Source organism: Poecilia formosa, unplaced genomic scaffold (genome assembly GCF_000485575.1).
Source record: "Poecilia formosa unplaced genomic scaffold, Poecilia_formosa-5.1.2 Scaffold134, whole genome shotgun sequence".
Lineage (NCBI taxonomy): Eukaryota > Metazoa > Chordata > Actinopteri > Cyprinodontiformes > Poeciliidae > Poecilia > Poecilia formosa.
The window spans coordinates 139,212-165,293 of NW_006800073.1; the positions used below are offsets into that span (position 1 = coordinate 139,212).

The window sequence follows — 26,082 nt, forward strand, 5'->3', positions numbered from 1 at the left end:
AGAAGCCTGTTTCTGTGTTTTTGTGTGTGTCATATTTGAATTTTAGTGAAAATTTTTATTTTCTTTTTCCTGTAAAAATTGTCTACACAAAAACTACTCTTTTACACAGCATTCCTTAGAAATAAGTGCATAAATAAATACTTATTTTTAAGTATTTGTTATCTGATATATGTATTTTACATTTTTTTTATTTTGGTCACAAGTTTGTTTTTATATTTTTTGTATCATATATGGAATTTGTATTATTTATTGAAAGTAAAAATTAAACTTTGACACCACATTACTGCTACTGTGTGGGATTTTAAGAGTTTGTCATCTGACATACTTGTTGTGAATTTCATTTATTTTATGTTTTTTATTATATATTTTGTGTATTTACTTTTCCAGTTATTCTCTCAGCTGATATTTGTTCTAATGCAGAATAGTAATGCAGAATGTTACTAATTAAATTAATAATTTAATTATTAATAAATTATTAAATGTATTAATAATGTTAACCTTTACAGATTTGCAACATCATAGAAAGGTCAGTAACTCAAAGATTTAAACACGTTCTTTAAAAAAATCCCACTCCTGCTCCTAACAGATCTTCAGCCAAAATCTAAAGGGAAAAAAAAGACGTCGTCTGCAAAGCTAAATATTTTATTTATTAAGGTAAAATTTATTTCCGCAAAATAAAAATAAAAGACAACCATAACCTACATTCTTTCTGTATTTATTGTTTCTTCTGTTATTCTGGTTCGTGCTGTAATGTTGCCCTCTGTGCACCAGAGGGCAACATTGTCTTAACTCCGCAGTTTCATTAATTTAATTTTTGAATTTTAATTTAAATTATTTTCTACTCAAACATGTAGGTGGTGCATGTTATCATGTTTTGAAGAATTCCGTGTATGAATCAATACATTTATTTATTTATTTATTTATTTATTTATTTATTTATTTATTTATTTATTTGTTTGTGTGTCAAATCTCCGTGTGTTGCTTCAGTTCTCAGCTTTGTCCTCCGATGCAACGGCTGTAAGTATGAACAACCTCCTCTCTTTTGTTTGTCTATTTATTTATTTTTGTTTATTATTTAAAATGTTTATTGTTTAAAATGCTTTAAGGCGTTACCGAATGTGTTTGTTTTAACTAAAAGCTTAATGAATGATGTCCAATCTTTAACATAGTTCATAATCTGTTTTTCCTGTCAATTTTCATAATAAGCATAATAATAAACAACCTGATAACATGAAAGAAACCCAGTTTAAAGTGTTTTGTGTATAAAATCAGACAATAAACAGGCAGATTGTGTTTTAAATGAAGAGATCTACTTTATGTTAATATTTTCTTTTCCTCCTTGAAGCAATAAACCTTTGATCTTTAATCCCAGCAGGAGGATTAAGCAGATTTTCTCATCATTAATCCGTTTCTTATCTTCATCTTTCCATCTTTATCCCTTTGTCCTGTCGTTCTTCCTCCTCTTCTTCTCTGTTTAATTTCCTGTCTTGTTCCTGTGACGTCATACGCAACAGGCAGATGTAATCAGTGATAAATGATAATCTATTCTGTGGCTCGGGGAGGTCAGAGAACCGCGTCATTTTACGTCATGTCCTGCTGTCTGACGCTCCTTATGCTCCTCCTTTTGATCCATTCATCATCCCTCCAGGGGGTGGCGCTGTGGCGCCGGGGGAACCGAGTGTCTTCCATCAACGCCTGCCAGCAGAAGGAGGCGCCGGACGGAGGATTGATGGTTCGCTGCAGCGGACTCCGACTGACCCAGGTCCGTCTGCTGGTTCCAGTTTAACCAGTAGATTCTTTGGTCGAGTTTTTAAAATGTCAGATTGATCAAGCTGGTCTTTTATCGCGATATTTTATGGTACTATTGTGATGATGATAAAAAAAATTAATGATAATAATAAAACTGTTGTTTTTTTACTACGTTTTTAGGTAACCGTGTGGCTGTGACTGCATTCATAGCCCTACAGACAAATATTGTTCTTGGAAAAACATTCTGATTTGAACCCGGCATCTTCAGGACGCCAGTTACTTAAAAAGTGATTTATTTTTGCTAAACTGCACATGCATTTAATCGTATTTTCAAATTTGATATTTATTCAGAGTTGGGAACAATAGCAACATTTACTCAATTACACTTACTTGAGTACTATACCTAAAAATTTACTTTTAGGCATATTTTTACTGCACTGTGCTTCTTACTCCTACTTGAGTCATTTTATCATAAAGTATCACTACTCTTACTTGAGTAAAATTTCTGGATACAAGCTTGTTTTAACAAAAACACAAAAAAAAGACAAAGAAAAAGAAACACCAGACTCAGACACATGTCTACAGTTTTTTCTAAAGTTTTATAATTTTTATATTGAAAGAAATTGATTTGGAAAATACTTTTTTTAGCTGATTTTTTCTTATATATATAGTTAAGTAATTTCTTTTAATTATCTATTATTTTGGTCCATCTGATTTTTAAATATAGCTACATATAAGTATTTGAGTAGACTTGTAACAAAATACCTTTTTACTTTTATTGAGTAATTTTTTAGGCTGCTGCTTTTTACTTTTACTCAACTAAAAACATGTTGAAGTAGTGAAATGTTTTGGCTGCTCTGCCCTCCTCTGTATTTATTAAGGCTCCCATGGAATAAACAGTGGAGAAAATAGCTTTGAATTTTTGAATTTTAATTTACTATTAATAACAGAAATTTGTCATAACAATAATAAATCAAAATTCTTATCATGACAATAATTTTTTTTAATAATAACTGATAATACAATAAGTGGGATTTTCAAGTAATTACACTTTGCACAATTCAGTTTCATTTAATCATATTTTTTAATTTAATTATATTTCTTGTGGAACAAACAGTGGAGAAAATAGTAAAACATAACATTTTTGATCACACTGTCAGTTTTGATTCTTTGTTTACCACCAGTAACTGAAATTTGTGTTGACAATAAATCAGAGTCCTTATTGTGATCATAGATTTTTCACAATAAATGATAAATGATACAATAAAAGCTCAGGTGTGTTTGTCTCTCCAGATTCCTGCCGGTCTGTCCAACCACACAACCCGCCTGTTTCTGAATAAGAACCGGCTCAGCTCTCTGCCAGCGTTCTGCTTCTCGGACCTGTTCCTGCTGGATGAACTCGACCTCTCCCACAACCAGGTCCCGCCAAAATTAACTTTTTCTCAACAAACAAAAACACAAAACTAATATCAATTATTTGTCTTTTACCCACACAACAATAAATTAGTCATTGTGCTGAAACCAGCATTAGTATGACATTTGCCTTAGTTTTTATAGTTATTTAACTTCTTTGGCCTATTGTTGGTCTATAAAATGTTTATAAAATAGGAATTTTCTTTTGAAGACTTTGTTGTGTTTAGCCAAGTATAATGGATGAGTGTGTCTGGCTGTGTTTCTGATGTTTGTGGAATAAAATGTAAATAATCATTATTTATTTTGAACAAGTAAAATCAAAAGCAAAAAATATATATGATAATAATTAAACATAAAAACAAATACAAAATTTCCATACATAGTTTGAAAAGGAAAAGCTTATTAAATCCGACCCCCAGTTGTCTCATCCAAATATGCTGCATACTATACGAATTTACTAAATAATGTGAAATAAAAATAAAATTTTATTTAAAAATAATAGTGAAACATATGTACCTAGAATTTTCTGCTCAAAAAGATATAAACTTGCCATAGTAATCTAATCCTAAAACAGTTACTGCAGTCAGGGGTCAGCCAAAATTATTCCAAGGGCCACAAAGGGCCCCTGGGTCACACTTTGGGCATCCCTGCATTACCCAGTAAGTAAAAAAAAACAACAAAAAAACAAACAAACAAAAAGAAGTAAAAAAAAAAACATTTCAGAAGGGCTCTTTTTGTCCAGAGGGAGAAAAGGACAGATGCTCCAGCACCACCTAGTGTCCACCTGTGCATCCTGCCTCCCAGTAAACCAGTAAAGCCCAGAGTCACCCACTTCCTGTTTCTTGTCCCAGCTCTCCTCTCTTGAACCCGGGTGTTTCTCCGGCCTGGCGTCGTCTCTCCGGTTCCTGGACCTCTCCTCCAACCGGCTCACCACATTGGACCCGGCGGTTCTGGGTGGACTGCAGGTCCAAGCCAACCTGAGCCAGAACCCGTGGCACTGCGACTGCAGCATGCAGGTGAGCCTCAGGGCGGCGCTGGCACCAGACACACTGCAAAAACACAAAACCTTACCAAATATTTCTAGTCTCTTAGTTCACTTTAAATAAAACAAAACTAACTTGCAAGTAACTTTTCAGCAAGAAATATGAGCTTATTTTAAGTCAATAATTCCTTAATATTGATTTTTCTTTTTTAAATACTTATCCTATTGGCAGATTAATTAACTTATAACATCGGTAAAATAGCTTGTTACAAGTGAAATGATCTGCCAATGGAATAAATACTTTTTAAAAAATAAAAAGTAAGAAATTATTGACTTAAAATAAGTTCTTATATCTTGCTGAAAAGTTACTTGTAAGTTAGTTTTGTCTTACTTCAAGTGTACAGATATTAGAACTAGACAAAAAATACTTGGTAAGATTTAATGTTTTTATCAATCAATCAATCAATCAAATTTTATTTGTTTAGCACATTTCAGCAGCAAGGCATTTCAAAGTGCTTTACATAATTAAAATAAAAACAGCATGTGACATTGATTAAACAGTGAGGAAGAGAAAGACAAGAGAAAGACATTTCAGTTTTTGCAGTGAGGGACATGTTGATGACTTCCTGTCTCTGTCCAGGTGTCCATAACCCAGCTGGACATGGACAAGTCCTCTCTGGAGAAAGTCATCTGTGAGACTTCGGACCTCCCTAACCTCGGTACGTTGTGTCCGCCTGGTTCCTCATGTCCAAAACTTCAGGACCTGCTTCTGGTTGTAACCGTGTGTGTTTCAGGAGCTACTGGACTGCCACTGGTCTTACTGGTGCAGGACTGGGACCTGTGTCAGTCTGTGAGGAGAACCACCGACTTCCTGACGTTGATCACCATGCTCCTCTGGTTCATCATGCTCCTTTCCTACCTGATCCACTACATCCGTCATAACAAAGTGGTGGCCCGACGACACATGGAGTACCTGAAGTTCCTGGAGAGCCGGGACCCGTTCAGACCCCGATGAGTCCGATGACCCCGGATGACCCCGGACGACCCAAGAACCCTCAGCAAACCACCTGAAAGGCCTTTAAAGCTGCAGTTTGTAATTTTTATAAAGAATATTTGTTAAAACTGTCACCATGACTTGACTGTTTGTTATGAGACAGATAATTTGTGAAAAGATTAATCTCTATTCACTTGTAAAGAAATGAACTGCTCCCGACCAAAAACAACCAATCAGAGCCAGGAGGAGGGTGTTAGTGCTGTCAATCAAGCTCATGTGCTTACAGAGAAGAAAAAACTTGCTGCTACAGGAAAACCGTTTATCCATTGTCATCTGTGGCTATGCTAACTAGCTTTAGTATTGACGCTAGCAGAGAGTAAAAGTGAAGAGTTGAGAGATGATTGACAGCGGTGAGTCCCGCCTCCTGGCTGTGATTGGTTGTTTCTAGTTCGCACTGGGAGATGGCAGAAGAGCTCTAATTTTTTCACAGATTAACTCTCACATTATACAGTCACAACTCAAAGACAGTTTCAACAAATATGTAAAGAAATAATTTATAAAAGTGACATACTGCAGCTTTAAACCCGATTCAAAATGATTGTTTCTGATCCAAAAGCTACATTCACACAGCAAGCAAATGCAAGTTATATCCGGATTTTTCACGACTGTCCAAACAGTTTAATTCTGATATGTTCACAGGAAAAACTACATGAGATATGTTCCACTTCCAGAAGTTTTCCTTTCACACAGAAGTTTGATTGCGATCTCATTTAATTAGTAATGTGAACGACCACGCAAAAAAATATAAGGATTTCAGAAAAAAAAAAAAAAATTGAAAATGAGCATCAAGACCTGCTCTGGGAATGTAGCCAAGTATAATCAAGCTATGACTCCTGCAGAACCTTTCAGAACCATAAAACCGCGGGTCAAAGGTCAAGGACTTACCAGTAGTTAATCCCTAGCAGTTCCGTTTATTGGATGTTTTTATAGAACTCCCACAGAACCAGATGGACTTTTCCAAGGATGTTAATGATGATGACAACAAACCTACAACTCTGAAAGTCTTTCCTTGCACACATCATCCTTTCAGAGCTCAACCTGTGAACTGTATATGTGCTGTTTCCGTGGTAACTGCCTCCCAGCTCAGGGTTCACAACCTCCTGACTCAGTCTGCATCTGTTCACCTAATTTATGTGCTAAAAATGTCAAATAAATCCTGTAAAGTCAGTGCAGGTTGGGTTCTTTGTGTCTTCGAGTCAGATTTCTGTTACTGACCTGAATTGAAGTCGACATTTAAATGATTTGAAAGGACGCTTCGGTTCAATCCATCCAAAATGAGTGTGTTTGTGTTGTACAAATGACAAAAAATTGAAAAATATGAGTGAAACAGATCAGTTTAGAGTTACAGAAACCAGACGAGAGGCTGCTGAAAACATTGTTTTCCATTTGTTTCTTCAGAATAATTTTAACTTTAGTCACTGGAGAGAAAGAGGTTTTATAAAAGAATCTTAAGATCCACTTTTTACTTCTTGCTTTTATTGAGATTGTATTTTTTTTACTGTAACAGAATCTAATTTATTTTTTAATTTTGAAAACTTAAAAAATCTGTTGAATAATATTCCATTATTTCAGATAATCTCTAAAATACATTTTAAAATAATTAGATGTACAATAAATAGTGAATAATTCTTATTAATCTTATTTTATTCCTCATCTAGAGCCCTGACATAAAATGTGAGCTTTACCAATAATAATTACCTAATAATAATTTGATAATAATTAATCATCCTTTTTTCTAATATGTGAAATTTGTTTTGTTTTGTTTTTTTCTAATCTGCACTTGTGATTAAAATTAAACACAAATTAAAATTAGTTTACTAATCAAAAAATATATTATTTATTCAAAGTAAAATCATCAACTTTATGTATTTTCACCGGCTTCGTTGCTTGTGACTGAGCGAAGCAGGATCGAGTCATCTGGGTTCGACTGCCTCTGCCTGCTGTTTTCTCTCCACCATCAACTGCTCTGGTCTGCAGAGTGAATACTGTCCAGTCATTGTGAGGTTCAGCTTCAGCTGCTCCGATCATCGAACCCCTCAGAACCGCACAGTTCGGCCCAAACACAGTATGAAGGAGACAGCGGCCAAGCGAAGAGACAAGGCTGGCGGTCGGGACCGGGACAAGTCTAACAAGGAACCCAAAGAGCCGAAGGAGGTGAAGTCCGCGATGGCGGCCGCGGAGCCGCAGGACGTGGAGATGCCGGAGGAGGAGACTACTAACGCGGTTAAGCTGCCCAAGGAGCAGGACAGCCTCACACTGGAGGGTAAACCTGGGTCTGATGTTCGGGAAGAACCAGGGGAACCAGTCCGGTACTGAAGTCACTGTGATTCTGGACTCTTTACTGGACTTGTTAGCTTTAGCCTGTTAGCATAAGACCAACTACTGCTAGATGCCGTAAAACAGCAGAAGGGGACGTAAAAGCCTCCAAAAGGCTATTTTTATGTTGTTTATTTTACGTTTAACAGATCAGAACCAGTCCAGAACTACTTCATGACCTGACCCAAAGAGTTTTGGAGTACAGCTGGTAAACAGTGAGACAACAGAAAAGAAACATTTCAGTGTTTTGGCCTCAGGACAGTGTAGGATGCTAATGTTGCTTCTGCTGCCGAATCATTGTTTATCAAGCTATCAAATCTCCTGTAGAGCTGTTTACGGTTCTGCTGGGACCGGTCACTCCAGAATGGACCAGTTTAAGTCCATTTTTGTGGTCCGTTTGTCTTCAGATCCTGGAGAATTCAGTGATCATGGATTAAAATACAACTTTTAGGTGAAATCCACGATGTTCCTGTTGTTTAAGCATCACAGAACCGGACCTGTCATGGTTTGGATCTTACCGAGCCAGACGCAGTGTCCCAGTCCAGTTAGGAGGTTTCTCCTTAGCTACAGCTCCGTGTTCCTCCGAGTGCCTCAAGGCTGCGTCCTGGGTTAGGGTTAGTGCAGTGCACTTTTTATGACTCAACTGGGGTTGATGGGGAAAAAAACAAAACTTAATTCTCATTTTGAATTTATTCTCGTAATTTACGACTTTATTTCTTTAATATTATGACTTTGTTCTTGTAATTTTATGTTTCTAGTGTTGCAACGTTATCATTATAATTTTATGACTTTATTCTTGTAATTAAAACCAAAAATCTCTTAGTGTGGAACTGATACTCTGTCATAAGTTCCACCTTGTACTTAAGATCAAGGCCACTGGGAAAAAATTCTCTTTATTTTTCCTATTATTTTGTCCTTTTTTTTTTTACATAGTTTTGAGATGAACTCAAAATTCTTTTGATCTCAGAAGCTTAAATTCTGAATTCTGAGAGAAAATATTTTTTTTATGTTCTTTAGTGACTCCAATTCTCTTCTGTAAAATTGTCCATTGTGGATTTTAAATCTTTTTGCTTTTGGTTGCGCATCAGTTCCATAATATATAATTATTTTTCAATGCTTAAACTAGTTTACACTTTTTGTTTCTTTTTTTTTTTCCTTTTATATTTTATGTTTTAATGAGCCACTGACTCGTTCGGCTCTGGAAATCTGTGCTGACTGGACTTGTGTTCAGAGTTGGATGTTTGTGAAGCTGTCAGAGATCTGAGCTCCTCCCCTATCTTCATCCTCTCCTCCTCTTCCTCAGACATCAAGGAGCATGTGAAGCAGATCGAGAAGGCCGTGTCGGGGAAGGAGCCGCGCTTCGTCCTGAGGGCCCTGCGCGCGCTGCCGTCCACCAGCCGCCGCCTCAACACCGTCGTCCTCCAGAAAGCGCTCACCGGGTTCTTCACCAGCAACACCTCCACCAGAGACTTCCTACTGGGCTTCCTGGAGGAGGTGAGCCGCTCTGATCTGTTTACGTCTGGATTCCTGCTCACACAGCAGCCGGTGTTTTCACTGAGCCGTCCTCTGTCTCTGTGTCTCAGCCCATGGAGACGGGTGACGGAGACATCCAGTTCCGCCCGCGGACGGGGAAAGCGGCGTCGGCTCCTCTGCTGCCGGAGGTGGAGGCGTACCTGCAGCTGCTGCTGGTCGTCCACCTGACCAACAGCAAGAGGTACACCGAGGTGAGGAACACGCACTGCTACTGGACCGGACCTCAAAATCATGAATAGATTATTGATTCTGGGCTTGGTGGTGATTCAGATTTAAAAAAGAAATGTCTGAAAATGATGCTTGTTTCTATTAGAGTCAGCCATTAAATTAATTGTATTGATTAGTCTAACTGCTCGTTTTTGAAGATTTAATTTTTATAAAAACTCTACGACAAAATACAACGATCGGGCCAGGATTTTGTTTGGCCTTTTTGGAACAAAAACAAAGTCAATGACATTCTTAATATTTCCAGAATAAAGTAGTAATTTTATGAGAACTCAAACACAGAAAAACAAAAAGTTTATTATTCAAGCTTTTTTCTTATTAAAACAATTTTTGTGTTGTAATTTTAAGACGTTATTCTGGTAAAATTGAGTCTTTATTCTGCTAATATTATAACAACATTTTTGTAATTTCACAAAAATTCTAATTACGTGGCCCCAGTACTCTGTCGTCCAGCTCACAGAAGGGTTGATTTTAATTAAAAGCGACTTTTTGAAAATATTGTCTGTTATTTGTCATTTTTATTTTAGAAAAGAAAGATAAGAAAAAACATAAAATTGGAAATCGGATCTGGTATGGAAAAAAATCAGATTTTTTTTTTAGCTATGCCACTCAGCCTGTGCAGAACCTGATGGTGTCTCTGACCCTCCGTGACCCCTGTGACCCCTGTGACCTTGACTGCTGCTGTTCTGGTTTCAGGCCCAGAAGGTTTCTGATGAACTGATGCAGAAGGTGAGCTCCAAGAACCGCAGAGCTCTGGACCTGGTCGTAGCCAAATGTTACTATTATCACGCCAGAGTGTACGAGTTCCTGAACCAGCTCGACACCATCCGCAGGTACACACACACACACACACACACACACACACACTTCAGTGCAGATGCAGTACAGACCTCCTGGTTTGAGACATAAAAGTTTCTTATATTAGTTTAAATCAGGAGTTATTGTGAATAAACTGCTTTAAATCTAATTAACAGAAGGAACCATAAACTCTTTAAACAGTTTTCATTGTCTAAACTACAGAACCAGAACTAGAGATGAAACGTTTCCTCTGGGTTTGAACTTTTAAATTTACTCTTCTGTCCTGTTAAGGTTGTAATGCTTTACAATTTTAACAGATAAAACCAAGATTAACATTTTTTAAAAATGTCAATATGCTGACTTTTTTTTCTGGTTAAAGTCAGAAATTATAATAAAAAAGATTCAAATTCTGAGGAAAAGTCAGAATTGTTGGATTAAACTTTTAAAATGGTTACAATTGAGATTACAATTCTGAGATTAAAGTCAGAATAATGAAATTAAACTTGAAAAAAAAAATCTAAATTCTTTGAAAATAATCAGTTCTGACATGATAGAATTATAATTCTGAGAATTCTGAGAAAATCTGAATTAAGCAATTAAAGTTAGAATTTTGAGAAAAATATATGTTTTTCCAGTGTCAATAATCTTCTTTCACATAAATGTCATTAAAGGCGGCATTAGAACATCTTACATGTGACCTTGTGCCTCTGTAATCCCAGCTTCCTGCACACCCGGTTGCGCACGGCGACGCTGCGGCACGACGCCGACGGCCAGGCGGTGCTGCTCAACCTGCTGCTGAGGAACTACCTGCACTTCAACCTGTACGACCAGGCCGAGAAGCTCGTGTCCAAGTCCGTGTTCCCCGAGCTCGCCAACAACAACGAGTGGGCGCGCTACCTCTACTACACAGGTGGGACACACACCTGCAGGGGGGCGGGGCCATGGGGGCTGTGGAGGGCTCACCTGTGTGTCATGTGTCCCCTGCAGGTCGGATCAAAGCCATTCAGCTGGAATACTCAGAGGCCCGCAGGACTCTGACCAACGCTCTGAGGAAAGCTCCACAACACACTGCAGTGGGCTTCAAGCAGACCGTACGAACACACACACACACACACCTAGAGACGCCAACAAACACTGAACCAATCAGAATCTCCAGGGACCAGTCCGGTCCTCAAAACTTCATTTGAAGCCGTATTCCCCTGTTTGACCAGCAGGGGGTGCCGTTATGTCAGTGTTTGTTTTGGCCTCTGTTGGTGCATAAAATACTGGAAAATCCTTGAATTTTCATCAGGTGTTTTCAAGGTGTGGAGAGTGTTTGATATTCAATCGGCACCATTTGGTAATAAAGTTCAAAGTAAAGTTTGATTTAAAAAAGCCTAAATTTCAAAAACATTTACAGATATTCTGATAAACCAAATAGAAAGAGAGGCATATTTTTTTTCTTCATTGTCTGATTTTAAATCAGACTAAACTTTTCTTGCTTTTAGGTTTGTTTGAATTCCAAAATTACAATTAATCATGATTAACTGATTTTTGAAATAATTGTCAACACATTTTTTATTTTATTTCTAATATTGTATAAAGTAATCGTAGGTGGCTGAATGAAAAGTCTGCAGAATTTCACCAATTTTTAAACTTCAATAAATCATTATTTCTACTTGTTAAATGCCAGAAACTTAACTAGAACATGTTTTAAATATATTTTTCGAAACTTTCCTTGTATTTTTGTGTTTAAACATTTAACATAAATAGGAAAGTCATTTATCTTAACATGATTAGTTTGAATTGTTTCAATGTAATGAATATTTATTGTTTCTAATGGCTCAATTACTTTTTGATCTGTGTAATTAAAATAAAGATTAGATTATAATTCATATATTAAACATTAACATTTTTGATTTTCATTTATGTTTTTGTTGAAGGGAATACAAGGTGTGTGTGAGAGACATTTCAAAACATTAAAGTTTCCTATATTTTAGTTCACCCAGAATGTAAATACAAATCAAAAGATATTCTTAATGACGGTAATAAATAATATCATTTAATAGTGAATTGAAACTCTGTTTTTATTTAATTTGTGTTGTTTTTATCTCCAAATTGTGGCATTGGAAACATTTGAAAACGTAACACGATTGAAAAGTGTGAGTTTTACTGTGGGTAAATGTTTGGGTCCGGTTCTGATGGGCCGGTCTCTTTCAGGTCCACAAGCTGCTGATTGTGGTGGAGCTGCTGCTGGGAGAAATCCCCGACAGACTGCAGTTCAGGCAGCCGTCACTCAAACGCTCCCTGATGCCGTACTTCCTGCTGACCCAGGGTCAGTACACACACACACACACACACACACACGCTGCTTTCAGTTCCCCATCAGAACCAGCACCAGGCTGCTTTAAATGAATGAATCAGCGTTAAACAGAACAATGTAACGTTACGTCTGAGCCTTGGAGCTGGACTTCCGGTTTCAGTTCCCGATCAGAACCGCGGCTCCACTCCAGGATCCGGTTCTGAAGCAGGATGTTCCATGAGTGTGGTGATGTAATGTCATACATCTGAGCTGCAGAAAAACATGAAATCTGAATGTCAGATGCGTTAAAACATTTCGTAAGATGAATTATTCGGCTCTGAATTGTTCAGCTGGAATCCCTCAGTGGGGAGTTTATGAATTATTGTTGGGAATGTAAATTATCGTAAAATGTAGAAAAGTTTGGCCGTTTTTTTAAGCAGGTCGGTGCAAAATTACAGGAGGAAAATGTAAAAATACAAGCAGCAGAGAGAAAAAGTCGACACAAACTCTGGCTGAAGTGGACAGAAGATGAGAAATTTAGTAAATTTATGGTTGTAAAACCTAAGAATATTAAACTTGGGATGATAATTTGAGATCACACACGCAGAAATCGGCTTTAAAAGGAGAAGAAACTGATAAATCTGACCAGTTTCTTCTGCAGCTACAACTGAGAGCGGAGCAGAGAAACAGTTGATGGGAATTCATAAAAAATGACAGTACAGACTCTATAATTGATTCCCAGAAGAGGGCAGAGTAACTAGAAACTGTAGTCAAGAGAACTACTTCAGCAAATCAATAATTGATCAAATTTATCAACCATTTAATATTGAAAATTACATCATCAGACTGACCGAAATGTAAAGTTAAGTGGAAATTTTGGTATTTTAAAGGACCAAAATGACAATAAAATAACTAATCAGGCAAAAGAAAATATTTCCAAATCAGTTTCTTTCAATAAAAAATGTGTGTGTGTGTGTGTGTGTGTGTGCGTGCGTCTGATGTGTGTTTTCCCTCAGCGGTGAGAACTGGGAACCTGGCCAAGTTCAACCAGGCGTTGGAGCAGTTTGGAGAGAAGTTCCAGGCGGACGGGACGTACACACTCATCATCCGACTGCGACACAACGTCATCAAGACCGGTGAGCCAATCACAGGCCTCCGCTGCTCCCAGCCAATCACAGGCCTCCGCTGAGTGTGATGGAAAAGTTTGAAAACGTACCTTGAAAAGTGCTTGAGTTTTACTGTGTGTGTGTGTGTGTGTGTGTGTGTGTGTGTGTGTGTGTGTGTGTGTGTGTGTGCGCGTGTGTGTGTGTTCAGGCGTTCGGATGATCAGCCTGTCGTACTCTCGGATCTCTCTCGCTGACATCGCTCAGAAGCTGCAGCTCGACAGTCCCGAGGACGCAGAGTTCATCGTTGCCAAGGTAACCGGGATAAAAATGACTCTTAAAGGGGCGGTATTCTGTAAAATTAACCTTTTGTAGCTTTCTACATCATGACATAAACTCATTCCCTCATTAGAAAAATACTTGGAGGTTGTGTTGCTTTGATGATTATTTCATGTTCCATCTCCTTGGCAACCAGCTCCTTCAGACTAGTCAGAAGCAATTAGCAAAACCCTGCTGAGCTGAAATGCTGGTAAAAATGTTGTTAAAGGGTTAACAGAGGAGCCATGTTGTCATGACTTCCTGAAGGTGGAGTTTCAGAAAGAGCAGGAGCTTCTTAAAGAAACGGGGGCATTAAATTACAAAATCAAATCATTTTTATAACACCTGGTTTTGCTATAAAATATACCTGGAAGAGGTGTGCTGTGGTGGCGCAGGCGTTAAGCACAACCCATGTATGGAGGCCTTAGTCCTCGAAGTGCCCGTTGCAGGTTCGATTCCCGGCCTGGTGACCCTTGCCGCATGTCTTTTCCCATCTCTCATTACCAATTTTCCTGTCAATTAACTATCAAATAAAGGCCACTAGAGCCAATAAAACCTTTAAAAAAAATAAAATGTATACCTGGAAGAAATGACCACCCCTTAAAGGTGAGGCTGGTTTAATTAGACCGTTTTGCGCAGGCAATCCGTGACGGCGTGATTGAGGCGAGCATCAACCATGAGAAGGGCTTCGTCCAATCAAAGGAGACGATGGACATCTACGGCACCAGAGAGCCTCAGCTGGCGTTCCACCAGAGGATTTCCTTCTGCCTCGACATCCACAACATGTCTGTGAAGGTAATCCAGAGGTTCCTCCTGGCTGAAGCCAATCTGAGGAAACTGATCAGCTGCAGCTCCCGATCTGACTCTCTGTCTCCCCCTGCAGGCCATGAGGTTTCCTCCTAAAGCGTACAACAAGGACCTGGAGTCAGCAGAGGTAACGCAGCTTCACTTCTCCTTTTTTTGTCACATGTAAAGAGGACTATTATGTAAAATCAACATTTTAGAGCTTTACATTAGCGGTTGGCATTTATTGTATCATTTTTTATTTATTGTGATACATTTCTTATATAAGATTTAAATATAACGTTGATGCAATAAATTTAATTGATGTTGAAAAACTCTTGAAATTTTATTTTTACAAATTTTCCTCCAGTTTTTCACATTAATAAATAGCAATAAATTAGAAAAGATAATTAAATGCAGTTATTGTGTGCAGTTTAGTAATAAAAATCACACTTCTTTATGTAATTGGTGTTTTAATTCATTTTTAGAGCATAAACGTTGTAAAATAATTGAAAAATTAACGGTCAAAATGTGTAAACGACTGATTTCAATCTGTCTCTGTTTCTCTCTGTGATGCGTTCAGGAGCGTCGGGAACGAGAGCAGCAGGATCTGGAGTTTGCCAAAGAAATGGCCGAAGACGACGACGACAGCTTCCCATGAGCCTCTCCACTGACTCCCTGTTCAAACAGGAAGTAGTTGTGTGTTAACAAATCACTTATTACCCACAATCCCCTCTGTTCCCTCTCTGTTTTCTGTGTTGCAGCTTTAAACTGCTGCTGTTTCTTGTTCCTGACACGAATAAATCCTGTTTTTGTTTAATCTGCTGCCTGTGCTTTTTACTGAGCGCGCTCAGAAGCAATTAGAAGGCCGAACCACCAGGAGGCGCTGTAGAAAGAGAAACTGAAAGCATGATTAGTCAGAACATGAAGTCAGAGATGAGTAATCGTGTCAAATCAAACCTGCACATGACGAACACGCATGACGAAAAGATCATGTCAGAACAGAACCAGCAGGAACCCGAACCAAAATGTTCAGAGATAAAAATCAGAACAAGACGGTCGCAATCAGATGGAACCAGATGAATCACCTGCTGGATTTAAAACCAGAAATAAGAATCACAGTTCTGGAAGAAAATGTTTAAATAAACGAGGAAACTGAGAAGCTGGATTAATTACGACGTGTCAAACTCGAGGTTCAGGGGCCAAATCTGGTTCACCACTGTTTTTTAAGTGGCCCTCCAGACTCTGGGGCAACACATAAAAAACTTTAAAGCTAACGGTGTTTTTTGTTTTGAAATAATTTTTTTTTTCTGTTATTTTTTAACTTTTTCATACACAAGTCAACAGAAGACAAAAAAAATATTACCCTGTACTTTTTACTCTTACTTGAGTCATTTCTTGGATGACAACTTTTTATTTCTACTTGAGTAAAAATAACTCTACTTTTCCCTCTGTGCGTAAATAAGCAGATGGTTCTGGTTCTGCAGCTTCTGGCGCATTTCATGTTTAATCGGCGTTAAAGAGAAACAACATGTTGAGCCCAGTCTGAAACAGAAGAAGCTTCCAGGAATCTTATTTACTAATAACTTGAACTTTTCCTCCCTGGATCCCGGAGCCCAAACACCTCCAGGATCTGGATCCTGGCCCGGATCCAGTCGTCTCACATTAATCACATCTGGTTCTGGACCGGCTGAACTTTCTTGGAAAACGTAGCTGTGAGTCAGCTGATCACTTACAGCATCCAGGCGACATCAGCGGCGGGAACTTCTTACCTTTTTTCTCTAAAAGGCTGAAGAAAATCCTAAAATTTGGAAATTCCTGTTGCGCCAAATCCAAATGATTTCTCATATTTCTTCTCAAATTACATAAAAATTGTGAATTAATTATAAACAAGCTATTAAAGTTCCTCAGACTGTATTTTGTTTCAGAGGTTTTGAGTTGACAGAATTTTTGTTTTATTAATGTGTTTATTAAAAAGTTTTGTGGGAAGATTTCATTTAATCTCTGGCCTTTCTATGAAACTCCAAAATTAGTTGGATTTTCTAAGAATTAAATTGTTTTTGGGACCTTGAGGAAAGAAAAGAGACATGAACTGTGACTGAATGTAAAAATGTCATTTTTTTAAAACAAAACTATTTCTTTCCCCACTTTTCACGAGGAACTCTGCCACTTCTTCTTATCCATAAAATATATGGTCAAAAAACAAGATATGTATCATATGATGAACAAACTGAAATTCCCATAAAACCCCCGTTTTTCATTTTCATGTCGTATTTAAGTTGCTGTTCATATTTTACTGCTGGTTTGTTTTTATGTAAAATTTCGCCTGTTCCTGTTTTTGATGTTTTGTTTCTTTCACTTCTGGAAGCAGCTGGTGCCAGTTTTAGTTTTCAGATTGTTAGTGTATCTGATATTTATACAATATTTGTTGATTATGCTGTTAATAAAAAAATATTTGGCTTGCTAACTAAATATTAGCTAGGAAGAAAAATATTGAATTTGAACTGAAAATACATTTTTAGAAATTAAGTTTTCAGTCTGAGGCTAAATATCTAGTTAGGACCAAAACATTTAGTTATCAAGCGTATTACTTAGTTTGAAAGATATATTTAGTATGAAGCTAAATATTTAGTTAGTAAGCTAAAATTTTTATTTTACGCTAAGTGTAAATATTTACTTTATACTAAAGTATTTAGTAATCCACATAATATTTAGTATGAGGTTAAATATTTAGTTTGACTCTATATATGTATTAATCAAGCTAAAAATGCTTAAACCAAAACATCTAATATGGAGTTAAATATTTAGTTTGATGCTAAATATACATTAATGTAGTATATAATGTAATACTACATTAAATACTAAGTATTTAATGTAAATATTATGAGTACCATAAACAGAATATTTAGTTGATACAAAATATTTGGTACTCCAGCTAAATATTTACTTTCACAAAGTATTTAAAAATCCAGCTAAATATTTGACGACAAATATAAATATTTAGATAGCAAGCTAAATTTATTTTGAAACTAAATATTTAGTTGATAATATATATATTTAGTATAAATATGAGTATCATAAATCTAATATTTAGTTGACACTAAATATTTAGTGATCAAGTTAAATCATTAGTTTAAACCAAAACATTTAGTATGAGGCTGAATATTTAGTTAGCCAGAAAAATAAGTGAAATTTAATAGAAATATCCTTTATTGTCCCATAAAGTGAATATTTCTGTGCAACAGCAGCAAACAACGATTAAAAGTAAGTATTCACAAAAAGACAGAATATAAATGATAGAAAACCAGAATAAATAGTAAAACACAGTACAGTAAGAGCAACATTTCGACATACAGTGTAGCTTTAAACTAAATAATGTAGTACAGTCCAAGGGAATCTGCAACTGGTTCATTTAAAAATGGTCAACTGTTTACTGTGCAGAGAAACCAGAGAAGGATGTAAACACTTACTGGGTTTATTGTAACTGTAACGCTCCTTTGAGAACCTTAAAAACTCCAGTTTTCCTCAGAAACGTTTACTGTAAATGCAATAAAACCAGAAGGAAATGCTGGGATTTTATTTCTCCGACTCAGGATTAACGGATCAGCTGGAGTCTGCGTCGAGAAGGAAACGATCCGAGTTTCCTGCTGACTCATAAGCTTCCAGAATTACTTAAAGAGCGACACACATGATGACACACAGGAAGAGAAAGCACAGTCACAATAAAAACACACCCAGCTTGATACTCAAACACACCTTCGGTACATTTCCACGGGTTCACCTGGAAATGTGCATGGCAGGAAGTGAGGCGGCTGGATGGAGGTCCAGACTCCTCCTCTAAAACTCCTGCAGTCAGGATGACGCAGTCGCCCTGCAAGGTTCACCCTGTACAGGAGCAGCTAAGATGGAAAACACTCAAATAATTCACTTTTTCTTACACAAAACCTCTAATTACTTTCACATTTACTGAATAATCAAACCTGCAGAAGAAGGCAAAATAAATGAAAACACAAAATATTACCAAGAGTTTTTGGTCTAATCTCTAGTGTAAAAAAAATTGAAGTAAGACAAAACTAACTTACACTTTTCTGCAAGATGCAAGAGCTTGTTTTAAGTCAATAATTCATTAAGATTAATAAAAATGTTTTGCTCTAAGTGAAATAATCTGCCATTGGAACTTGTACTTCACTTAAAGTAAACCAAGATATTTGCACAAATAACTAGACAAAAATACTTGGTAATATTTTGTGGTTTTTGCAGTGTAATCTGATATATTAACAGGATGTTGATGTTGTAAATCTTGATTCTCCACTTTCTTGAAATTAAGCAAAAATAAACGTTTGTGCAACAAAAATGGTCATTTTTGCCACTGTCATTTTAAAAAATATTAATAAATGATTCCAGGTCCCTCACAAGTCCTTCATGTTTACAAAATCAAAAGAAATATGGTGCCAGTCAACTCGGATACATTTGTGCTGTTATCATTTTAAGATTTAAAAAATGTTCAAAAGTCAGCAGAAATCAATTTATCCCTTTCCCCAGACAAAATATATAAATCAATTTTTATATTCTTGTGCCCCTACAGTTTTTGCAGAACAGTCGATTGATACCAGATTTGCATGATTTTTGTAATTTTGTAATTTGCACAAATGTATTTTTTTTTTTGCTTCTTTACACAAACTTACCCATTTTTTGTACATTTTGTAATTTTTGTAAGGAGGGAGGCTGGTTCACCTTGACAACTTCTGGAAACATTTATTGATGTATTTATTATTAGCAGTACTAACTAACTAACTAACTAACTAACTAACTAGACAGTGCCACAAATAAAATAAATAAAATATAGAAAAAATAATTAATAAATACAAAAAATAAATTTAATAAATTAAAAAAGGATAATAATTAATAAAAAAAAAACAATAAAAAAAGAAAGTCGCACAAAAAGCAGCAGCAGCAACTACAATAATAAATTTATATTTAAAAAAAAAACTAAAAAAAAAAGCATAGCGGCACAAACAAAATTATTTTCTGGACAGATGTCTCATTGTCTCATGTCAGTTTTGTTTAATTTGATAGGGGAGTGGTGGATAATTTGACCGGAATACTCAGAAGTGTCTCCGAGTCCACAGAAAAGGTGCGCGGTCACGTGGTTTACCTAACCGCCATCCAAAAGCTCCCTCCCTGCGAGGCTCTCTGTGCGCGTGCACAGCTGTGACGCATTCAGGGATTCAGAGACTTCGTAACTTCGGGCTTACTGCATGACTCTCCGTCCCCGTCAATGGGAAACCCCGCGGCGAAGCAGAGCTCAGATAAAAGGTCCAAACTGGTCCAAATGGAAGCTGAAAGACAAACTCCGGAGCTGCGCAGCGGACACGCACTGACACACACACACGCACAGCCACCCTGACAGACATGGACACCTGGACAGGTAGGTCTACACCTGGAGAACATGCCGCCAACAGAGCTGTCAGAACTAGCAGAGACAGCCGCTGGTTCTGGACTCGGCATGTATGGGAGGCTGGTGGTGCCAAAACAAGGAAATACAAAGTAAAAATGTTAATTGAATTAAAGCCTTAAAAGTTATTAATTAGTGGTTTATTAGCATTAACAGACAGATTTTGGGCTGAAATAAACAGTTTCCAGTTATTTTCTGGGTACATTTGTATTTATTTAGCCAAAAACTGAAAGATTAGCAAATGTTAAAGAATTGAACGTCATCCCTCAGTCTTTAGCATCACTTGTGTTTCATGAACACTACCGTGATCTCAGAAGATGATTAAAAGTCCTGGAATTTAGTTGATTATTATTATTATTTGTATTGATAATGTGTTGCAGATATAGATGAAAATTATACTAATATAAAAACAAAATTATACCTTTTTTTCTATTACAAATTAAAATTTCTTCCATCCCTCTTTATAGCCAGGAGGCATCTTGGAGTTTGGATGAATGTTGCAATGTCTTTTTTGATTGTCGTGGACTAAAATTACCGTATTGATTTTCAGGAAGCTTTTTCTTAAAGTTGAGGTCAAATTTGTTTTACAAAAAGATGAAAATGCTGCCAATAAATTTACAAAAAGGACAAGATTTTAACATATTTCAAGTGCAAACAACATTTTCAAAAATCTACTTGGAAATCTACTTTTGATAGAAATAAAATAATTTCCTGAGGAATTGGCAACAGGAACTGCATGCGCAAATCGTACTGAAAATGTGAAAATGGCTTCTGCAAAAAAAAAAAAAGCATCACAGGCTTGGAGTTCAAGAGATATAGTGGAACAAGAAGTTAAATTAGAAAGGATCTAAAGCAGGGGTGGGCAATCATTTTCCTCGAGGGCCGGTGTCCTGCAACTCTTAGATGTCTCCCTGGTCCAACACACTTGAATCCAACAGCTGAATCACCTCCTCAGTGCAGTCAGGTTCTCTAACGACCTCATTATTTGACTCAGGTGTGTTGAAGTAGGGATACATCTAAAAGTTGCAGGAGACCGGCCCTGGAGTTGCCCACCCGTGATGTAAAGGGATTGGTCAAGAGTTTTTGGTCAGAATATACGGAAATACAGAAATTTAAAGTTTAAGAATTTCCCTAAGGGAAATTAAATAACATGTTAAAGGGGAAAGACGGAAAGATGAAAATACAGAAAATGTTTTGTGAAAACGTTGTAATGACTAATGAAAATTGTCACAATTTCCAAATGATTTTAAAATCATTCACAAATTTAGCGAATGATTTGCTAAATTCACTAAATCACTAAATTTGATAAAGTAATTTAGCTAAATTTGCAAATTTAGCAAAAAGCCTTTTGCACAAACTCATCTAAAAATCAACTGAAATTAGATATCTTACACCAATAATCAAATATGTCTGCATTTTAGTTTCAGTTCTGGTTTCTCATTTTTATTTTTGTAGTCTTATTCCTAGATAAATTTGGCACTAATCTAAGGAGTTACTTTGTTTCTTTCCTTCAGTTATCATCCTGTTGCAGTACTTCCTCTTTGCATCTTTGGTCCAATCGGCTCCGGTCGGCTTGCCATCCAACCTGCCGCCTGCGTTCAGAGAAACGGCCGTGGAGGCCAAGACGCTCGGGGACAAAATCCTCAAGGACATTTCTGCAACGCACGCTGCCACAGTCAAGGTAAAAACAGTCAGTTTGGTTGGTCCAGATTGGTTGGTGTTTTCTTCTTCTCCTTTGGTTTTTAATGCGCTCCTGTCCTCCTCAGGCTTTCAGCCTGGATTCGTCAGCATCCAGCCTGCAGTTGATGGCAGCGTCGATGAGAATCCCGTCCTCTCCTGTCCTCAAGGCGCCGTCTGAGCACTTTACCCTGGTCAGTCTAAGGACGGGTGGGTTGGGGACGGGTGGGTTGGGTCTGTTGGGCGGTTCCATGTTGTGACTGAAGGATTTCAGTCCTAAAGTCTGGTAGCTCAGGCTGTTGTAAGGGTTTCTCATTGGGTGTTTATGGGAAAAAGGGAACATTTTTGTGTATTCAGGAGATCCTCAGGCTTGTTGAGTAGTTGTCAGAATTTTGTCTGATTCTAAGAAAAGCCTTTGGGATGATTTTTGGTTTAAGTGGTTCTTCATAGCCTTTGAGGCGGTTTGCACAAAGACTCTGTTTCTTGACAGTTCAGAGAGTTTGACATCTCTGAGAATTTGATGTCTCTGAATGATGAAATGGTTCCATAAATCTAAATCTGCGACTTGTTGAGTGAGTCTTCATGTTTAGTCTGTTGTGGTTTGGTATGTCCTTAAAAAGTTTAGAGATCATTCCGTTTCTTCTTCTGGTGTTCATTTAGTTTATGTTTGGTTTATTTGTGGATGTGTTAGTTTAAAATAGTTTGAGGCTAACTCAGTGCTTAATTAGTTGGAGTATCTTACAAGGTTTTAGGAATCCTAGAGGTAGTCCGGGTTGGGACTTGCCTCTTCTTCTTTTTGGTTAATTAGACAATGAGTCATTTTTTGTTTGAGAAATTTTGTAATTGAGCTCCTGGTATGAAGAGAAACATTAAGGATCATAATAAGGTGAATCTTTATGTTTCATTTAGTTTCTGTCAGGTTTTGGTTACAGTGGTTCAGTGGTTTTAAGGTTGGGGAAAACTTGAAACTGCTACTTTGCATGTTACTCACCAGCTTGTTGCTAGGTAACTATAGAGCGAGTGAGGCTAAGCTAGCCACCAAGCTAGCTTAGATGACCATGAGGGGTTGAGATTTAAGCCTTTCCTCTGCCTACCTTCCCCAGAATGCAGTGCGGTTCTTGATCAGTGTTCAGTGAAATTATTGAATATTGTATTGGATGTATTTTCTATTGATACTGATCAAGTGTCTATTGCGTTAGATATCGTTATTGTTTTATTCCCCAGCCTTAAAGTAGAGGTTCAGATGGTCCTTAGGAAGATTTATAGTAAATAAAAGTGAGATTTCTGAATCCATAAAAGCTTTTATTCATCAGTAATTACCTTAAATTATTTTATTATTATGGTGTTAGTGCATGAAGTTGAGCCTGGTGTTTCCTGGAGGTTTTATGGGACATTGAAGGTTTTTGGGAAAAAAAAGAAAATCTTACCAAGTATTTTTGGTCTAGTTTCTAGTGTAGATATGTCAGTACACTTTAAATAAGACAACAATAACTTACAAGCAACTTTTCAGAAAAATATATGAGCTTGTTTTGAGTAAATAATTTCTTAATATTGATGAAAAATGCTGGTATGTATTTTTAACCAATATTACAGAAAAGTTAGTTTTCTTTTATTTCAAGTTTTCTAAGATATTTGTACTGGAAACAAGACCAAAAACAACTGGTAAGATTTTATTTTTGTCAGTGTTCATGTTTGTGAATATTTCTGCTCTAAACTTCTGTAGGAGTTTAATCATGTTTTTGCTTGTCGCCCCCTGCAGGAGACATGTGTTAGCCACATGCTAGCAGGTGTTCAGATGTACCAGAACCTGCTGGAGGTTCTGTCCAGCAAAGTGATCGGTCTGGATGACCTGAGAGCGGACCTGCGCGACCTGCTCAACCACATCAACAAGGTAAAGCCTCGCATCATGTGACCGACCGTCATGTGATCGACCGTAGTCTGATTGGCTAACAGCTGTCTGTTTGTTGCAGCTAAAGGAGGTGGCGCAACTTACGGTGGACGTTTCGGATCAGAACCTGAGCACGGACCTGGCCTCTCACCTCCAGGACAGCCACAACGTCCAGGTGGCCCTCCAACTGACGCTGACTCAGCTGCGCTCCTTCTGTCATGACCTGAACCGGACCTTCAAAGTCCTCTCCATCAACAGGCCCTGAGCTGCAGCTGCACGCTAAGCCCCGCGCACCGGGGTGACTCAATAGCTGTGCTTCCATTGACTATAAAATTGCACAATTTTACATTTCGAAATATTTTCACTTATTTAGTGAAAATATTTAGGATGAGGCATCAAAATTGGTTTATTTTGCAAACCTGCAGTCACACAAGTAACATGACCAACAGCAGGATGTGACCACTGGTGGAAACCGTGAAGAAGACGACGACAGGAAGTAGTCAGAGGTTCATGGCGCTGAATGTTTTTAAATAACTTACAGCGTGAACAAACTTATTCATGTGTAATTTTAACTGCATTTCTTATTTAACATGTTTTTGTGAGTATTAGCAGAATATTAGCTGAATTTCAATAACAATTCTGCACAAAACTTTGAAGATATTACGCTAATGTAAAAAAACAGTTTGAAATTAAATTAAATAAGAAAAGGAACAACAGGCCTTCACAGTGCTTCGCTGCTCGGGCCTCATGAAAATTACACATGAATAAGGTTGTTCACCAGATAAGTCTTTAAAAAAAGATGCAGCATCGTCATCCTCCAACAACTTCCTGTTGTCTTCTTCATATTTTCCACAAGTAGTAACATCCTGTTGTTGATCACGACTCCTGTGACTCAAGGAAATTTTGCAAACTGCATTAACTTTGATACAGCCGAAAACCCCAAAATCCTAGCAGTAAAACTTTTTTATCAAAAAATGTAAGTTTTTCTGAAATTATCCAAATGTATTTTTATAATTACAATTTTTTTATAGTCAGTGAAGGCACAGCTACAGACAAAGTTTTGTGCATATCAGAGCTCAATCAGAACGGACTGAAGGATCCAGTGCGGTTTGGTTCTGCTAGATAAACATCCTAGAAGCTGCAGGCCGGTTATTGGACCATCTACGCTGAATCAGATCCAGAAGAATCCTGAAGCTCAGTGTCTGTCCCAGCACGTCGGGTCGCTCCACATGTTGAGGTTTGTCCCTGCTCTGCTGCAGGGACAAACGTGTTTACAAACCTTCTAAGAAGCCAGAAAGAACTGACTGAGTTTTGATGAGGGTTCTGCAGGTCTGGACCCGCTCGGCGCTTGGAGGAATCTCTCCTTCTGCTGTTTATCAGCCTCATTAGCGGAGAAGCTGCAGACTGAAAGCAAACAGTTTGATGAATGTTGAAGTTTCTTATCACCCGAGGCTGAAACGGATCAGAGTTTAATTTTTATTACTGCAGAGACAATCAGATCAACCATATCTTACATTTGTTTACTTACAGTTAATGTAAACAACCTCCGGACTACATGAGCATGATGCTGCCACCTGCCTGCAAAATGAGAAACATTTTTTACTCCTCTACAACCAAAATATCAATTTTTGTATGAAAACATTCATCACCTTCAAACAACTGGGATCCAGATGTAACTTCCTGTTTATTGACCTGCTTTTATTCTGAAGCAGCAGCAGGAAGTGAAAGTATTAGGATCTCTTTTTCTATGTTTTCAAGGTAACAGAGACTTTAATTCTAAAAATCCTGTTGACTCCAGTCACCAAAAGAAGCCTTTATTTGTTATTTATCAACTGCAGATGATTTATGTTTTTTTTTTATTTATTTATTGATATTTATTAGGTATTTATTGATGTATTTATTAACATCACTGACGGGTTGTTGGATATTTTTATCTTTATTTATTTATTTGAGTCGGACTGAATCCAGGTCAGATGGCTGATAAGAGGCCACCGAGGGCGAGAGAGCCTGACAGCAAACAATGATGATGTCATCACTTCCTCATGTCCTCACCTGACCTCAGGATTTGATCAAGATTTCAAAATAAAATGTATATATTTTTTTTAAATATTTATTATGTTTATTATGTTTATTTGGAATAAATTTTTATTCAATTTTGGAGAAATTTAGATGAATTCTATGTTTTATTCTATGTTTTAAAAATTCTATGTAAATTTATAAATTAATTTACTAATAAAACTGTCATTTTTAAAGGATACCATATAAAATCAACTTTTTTTAAAACTTAAAACAAGGTCCAAAGGTAATCCCCCAACAAAAAAAAAACCGGGTGCCTTGAATCCTTTCCGCAAGGTTGAAAAAACCCTGAAACCCAACTTTCCCCTTCAGACTAGCGGCAGCAGCAGTTGGAAAACACATAGTGTAACTGTGCTGAGCTCTTATGAATGACTGTAAATGGCATAATGAGGAGCATTGTCGTGATGATAGATTGAATGATGTCAGAAAGA

The 26,082-nt window shown here is 37.2% G+C and overlaps 3 protein-coding genes across 3 annotated transcripts; all 3 read left to right on the forward strand.

Moving 5' to 3' along the window:
• The first annotated feature begins 962 nt into the window (after nucleotides 1-962).
• On the forward strand, nucleotides 963-6,366 carry LOC103144917 (leucine-rich repeat-containing protein 3-like). The gene is made up of 6 exons (XM_007562086.2): nucleotides 963-1,017; nucleotides 1,515-1,762; nucleotides 3,043-3,168; nucleotides 4,014-4,178; nucleotides 4,785-4,863; nucleotides 4,939-6,366. The coding sequence occupies exons 2-6, from the start codon at nucleotides 1,535-1,537 to the stop codon at nucleotides 5,157-5,159; spliced, it is 819 nt and encodes a 272-aa protein (XP_007562148.2). The 5' UTR covers nucleotides 963-1,017; nucleotides 1,515-1,534; the 3' UTR covers nucleotides 5,160-6,366.
• A 778-nt stretch (nucleotides 6,367-7,144) lies between these two features.
• psmd3 (proteasome 26S subunit, non-ATPase 3) lies at nucleotides 7,145-15,375 on the forward strand. Its single transcript, XM_007562085.2, has 12 exons — nucleotides 7,145-7,461; nucleotides 8,818-9,008; nucleotides 9,098-9,238; nucleotides 9,969-10,105; nucleotides 10,790-10,980; nucleotides 11,058-11,161; nucleotides 12,270-12,384; nucleotides 13,368-13,487; nucleotides 13,666-13,769; nucleotides 14,412-14,567; nucleotides 14,656-14,706; nucleotides 15,139-15,375. The coding sequence occupies exons 1-12, from the start codon at nucleotides 7,266-7,268 to the stop codon at nucleotides 15,214-15,216; spliced, it is 1,584 nt and encodes a 527-aa protein (XP_007562147.1). The 5' UTR covers nucleotides 7,145-7,265; the 3' UTR covers nucleotides 15,217-15,375.
• Nucleotides 15,376-19,580: 4,205 nt separating this feature from the next.
• On the forward strand, nucleotides 19,581-24,985 carry LOC103144914 (uncharacterized). Its single transcript, XM_007562084.2, has 5 exons — nucleotides 19,581-19,983; nucleotides 21,525-21,691; nucleotides 21,777-21,881; nucleotides 23,447-23,578; nucleotides 23,658-24,985. Exons 1-5 carry the CDS (start codon nucleotides 19,968-19,970, stop codon nucleotides 23,838-23,840), a joined length of 603 nt encoding a protein of 200 aa, XP_007562146.1. The 5' UTR covers nucleotides 19,581-19,967; the 3' UTR covers nucleotides 23,841-24,985.
• The last annotated feature ends 1,097 nt before the right edge of the window (nucleotides 24,986-26,082 follow it).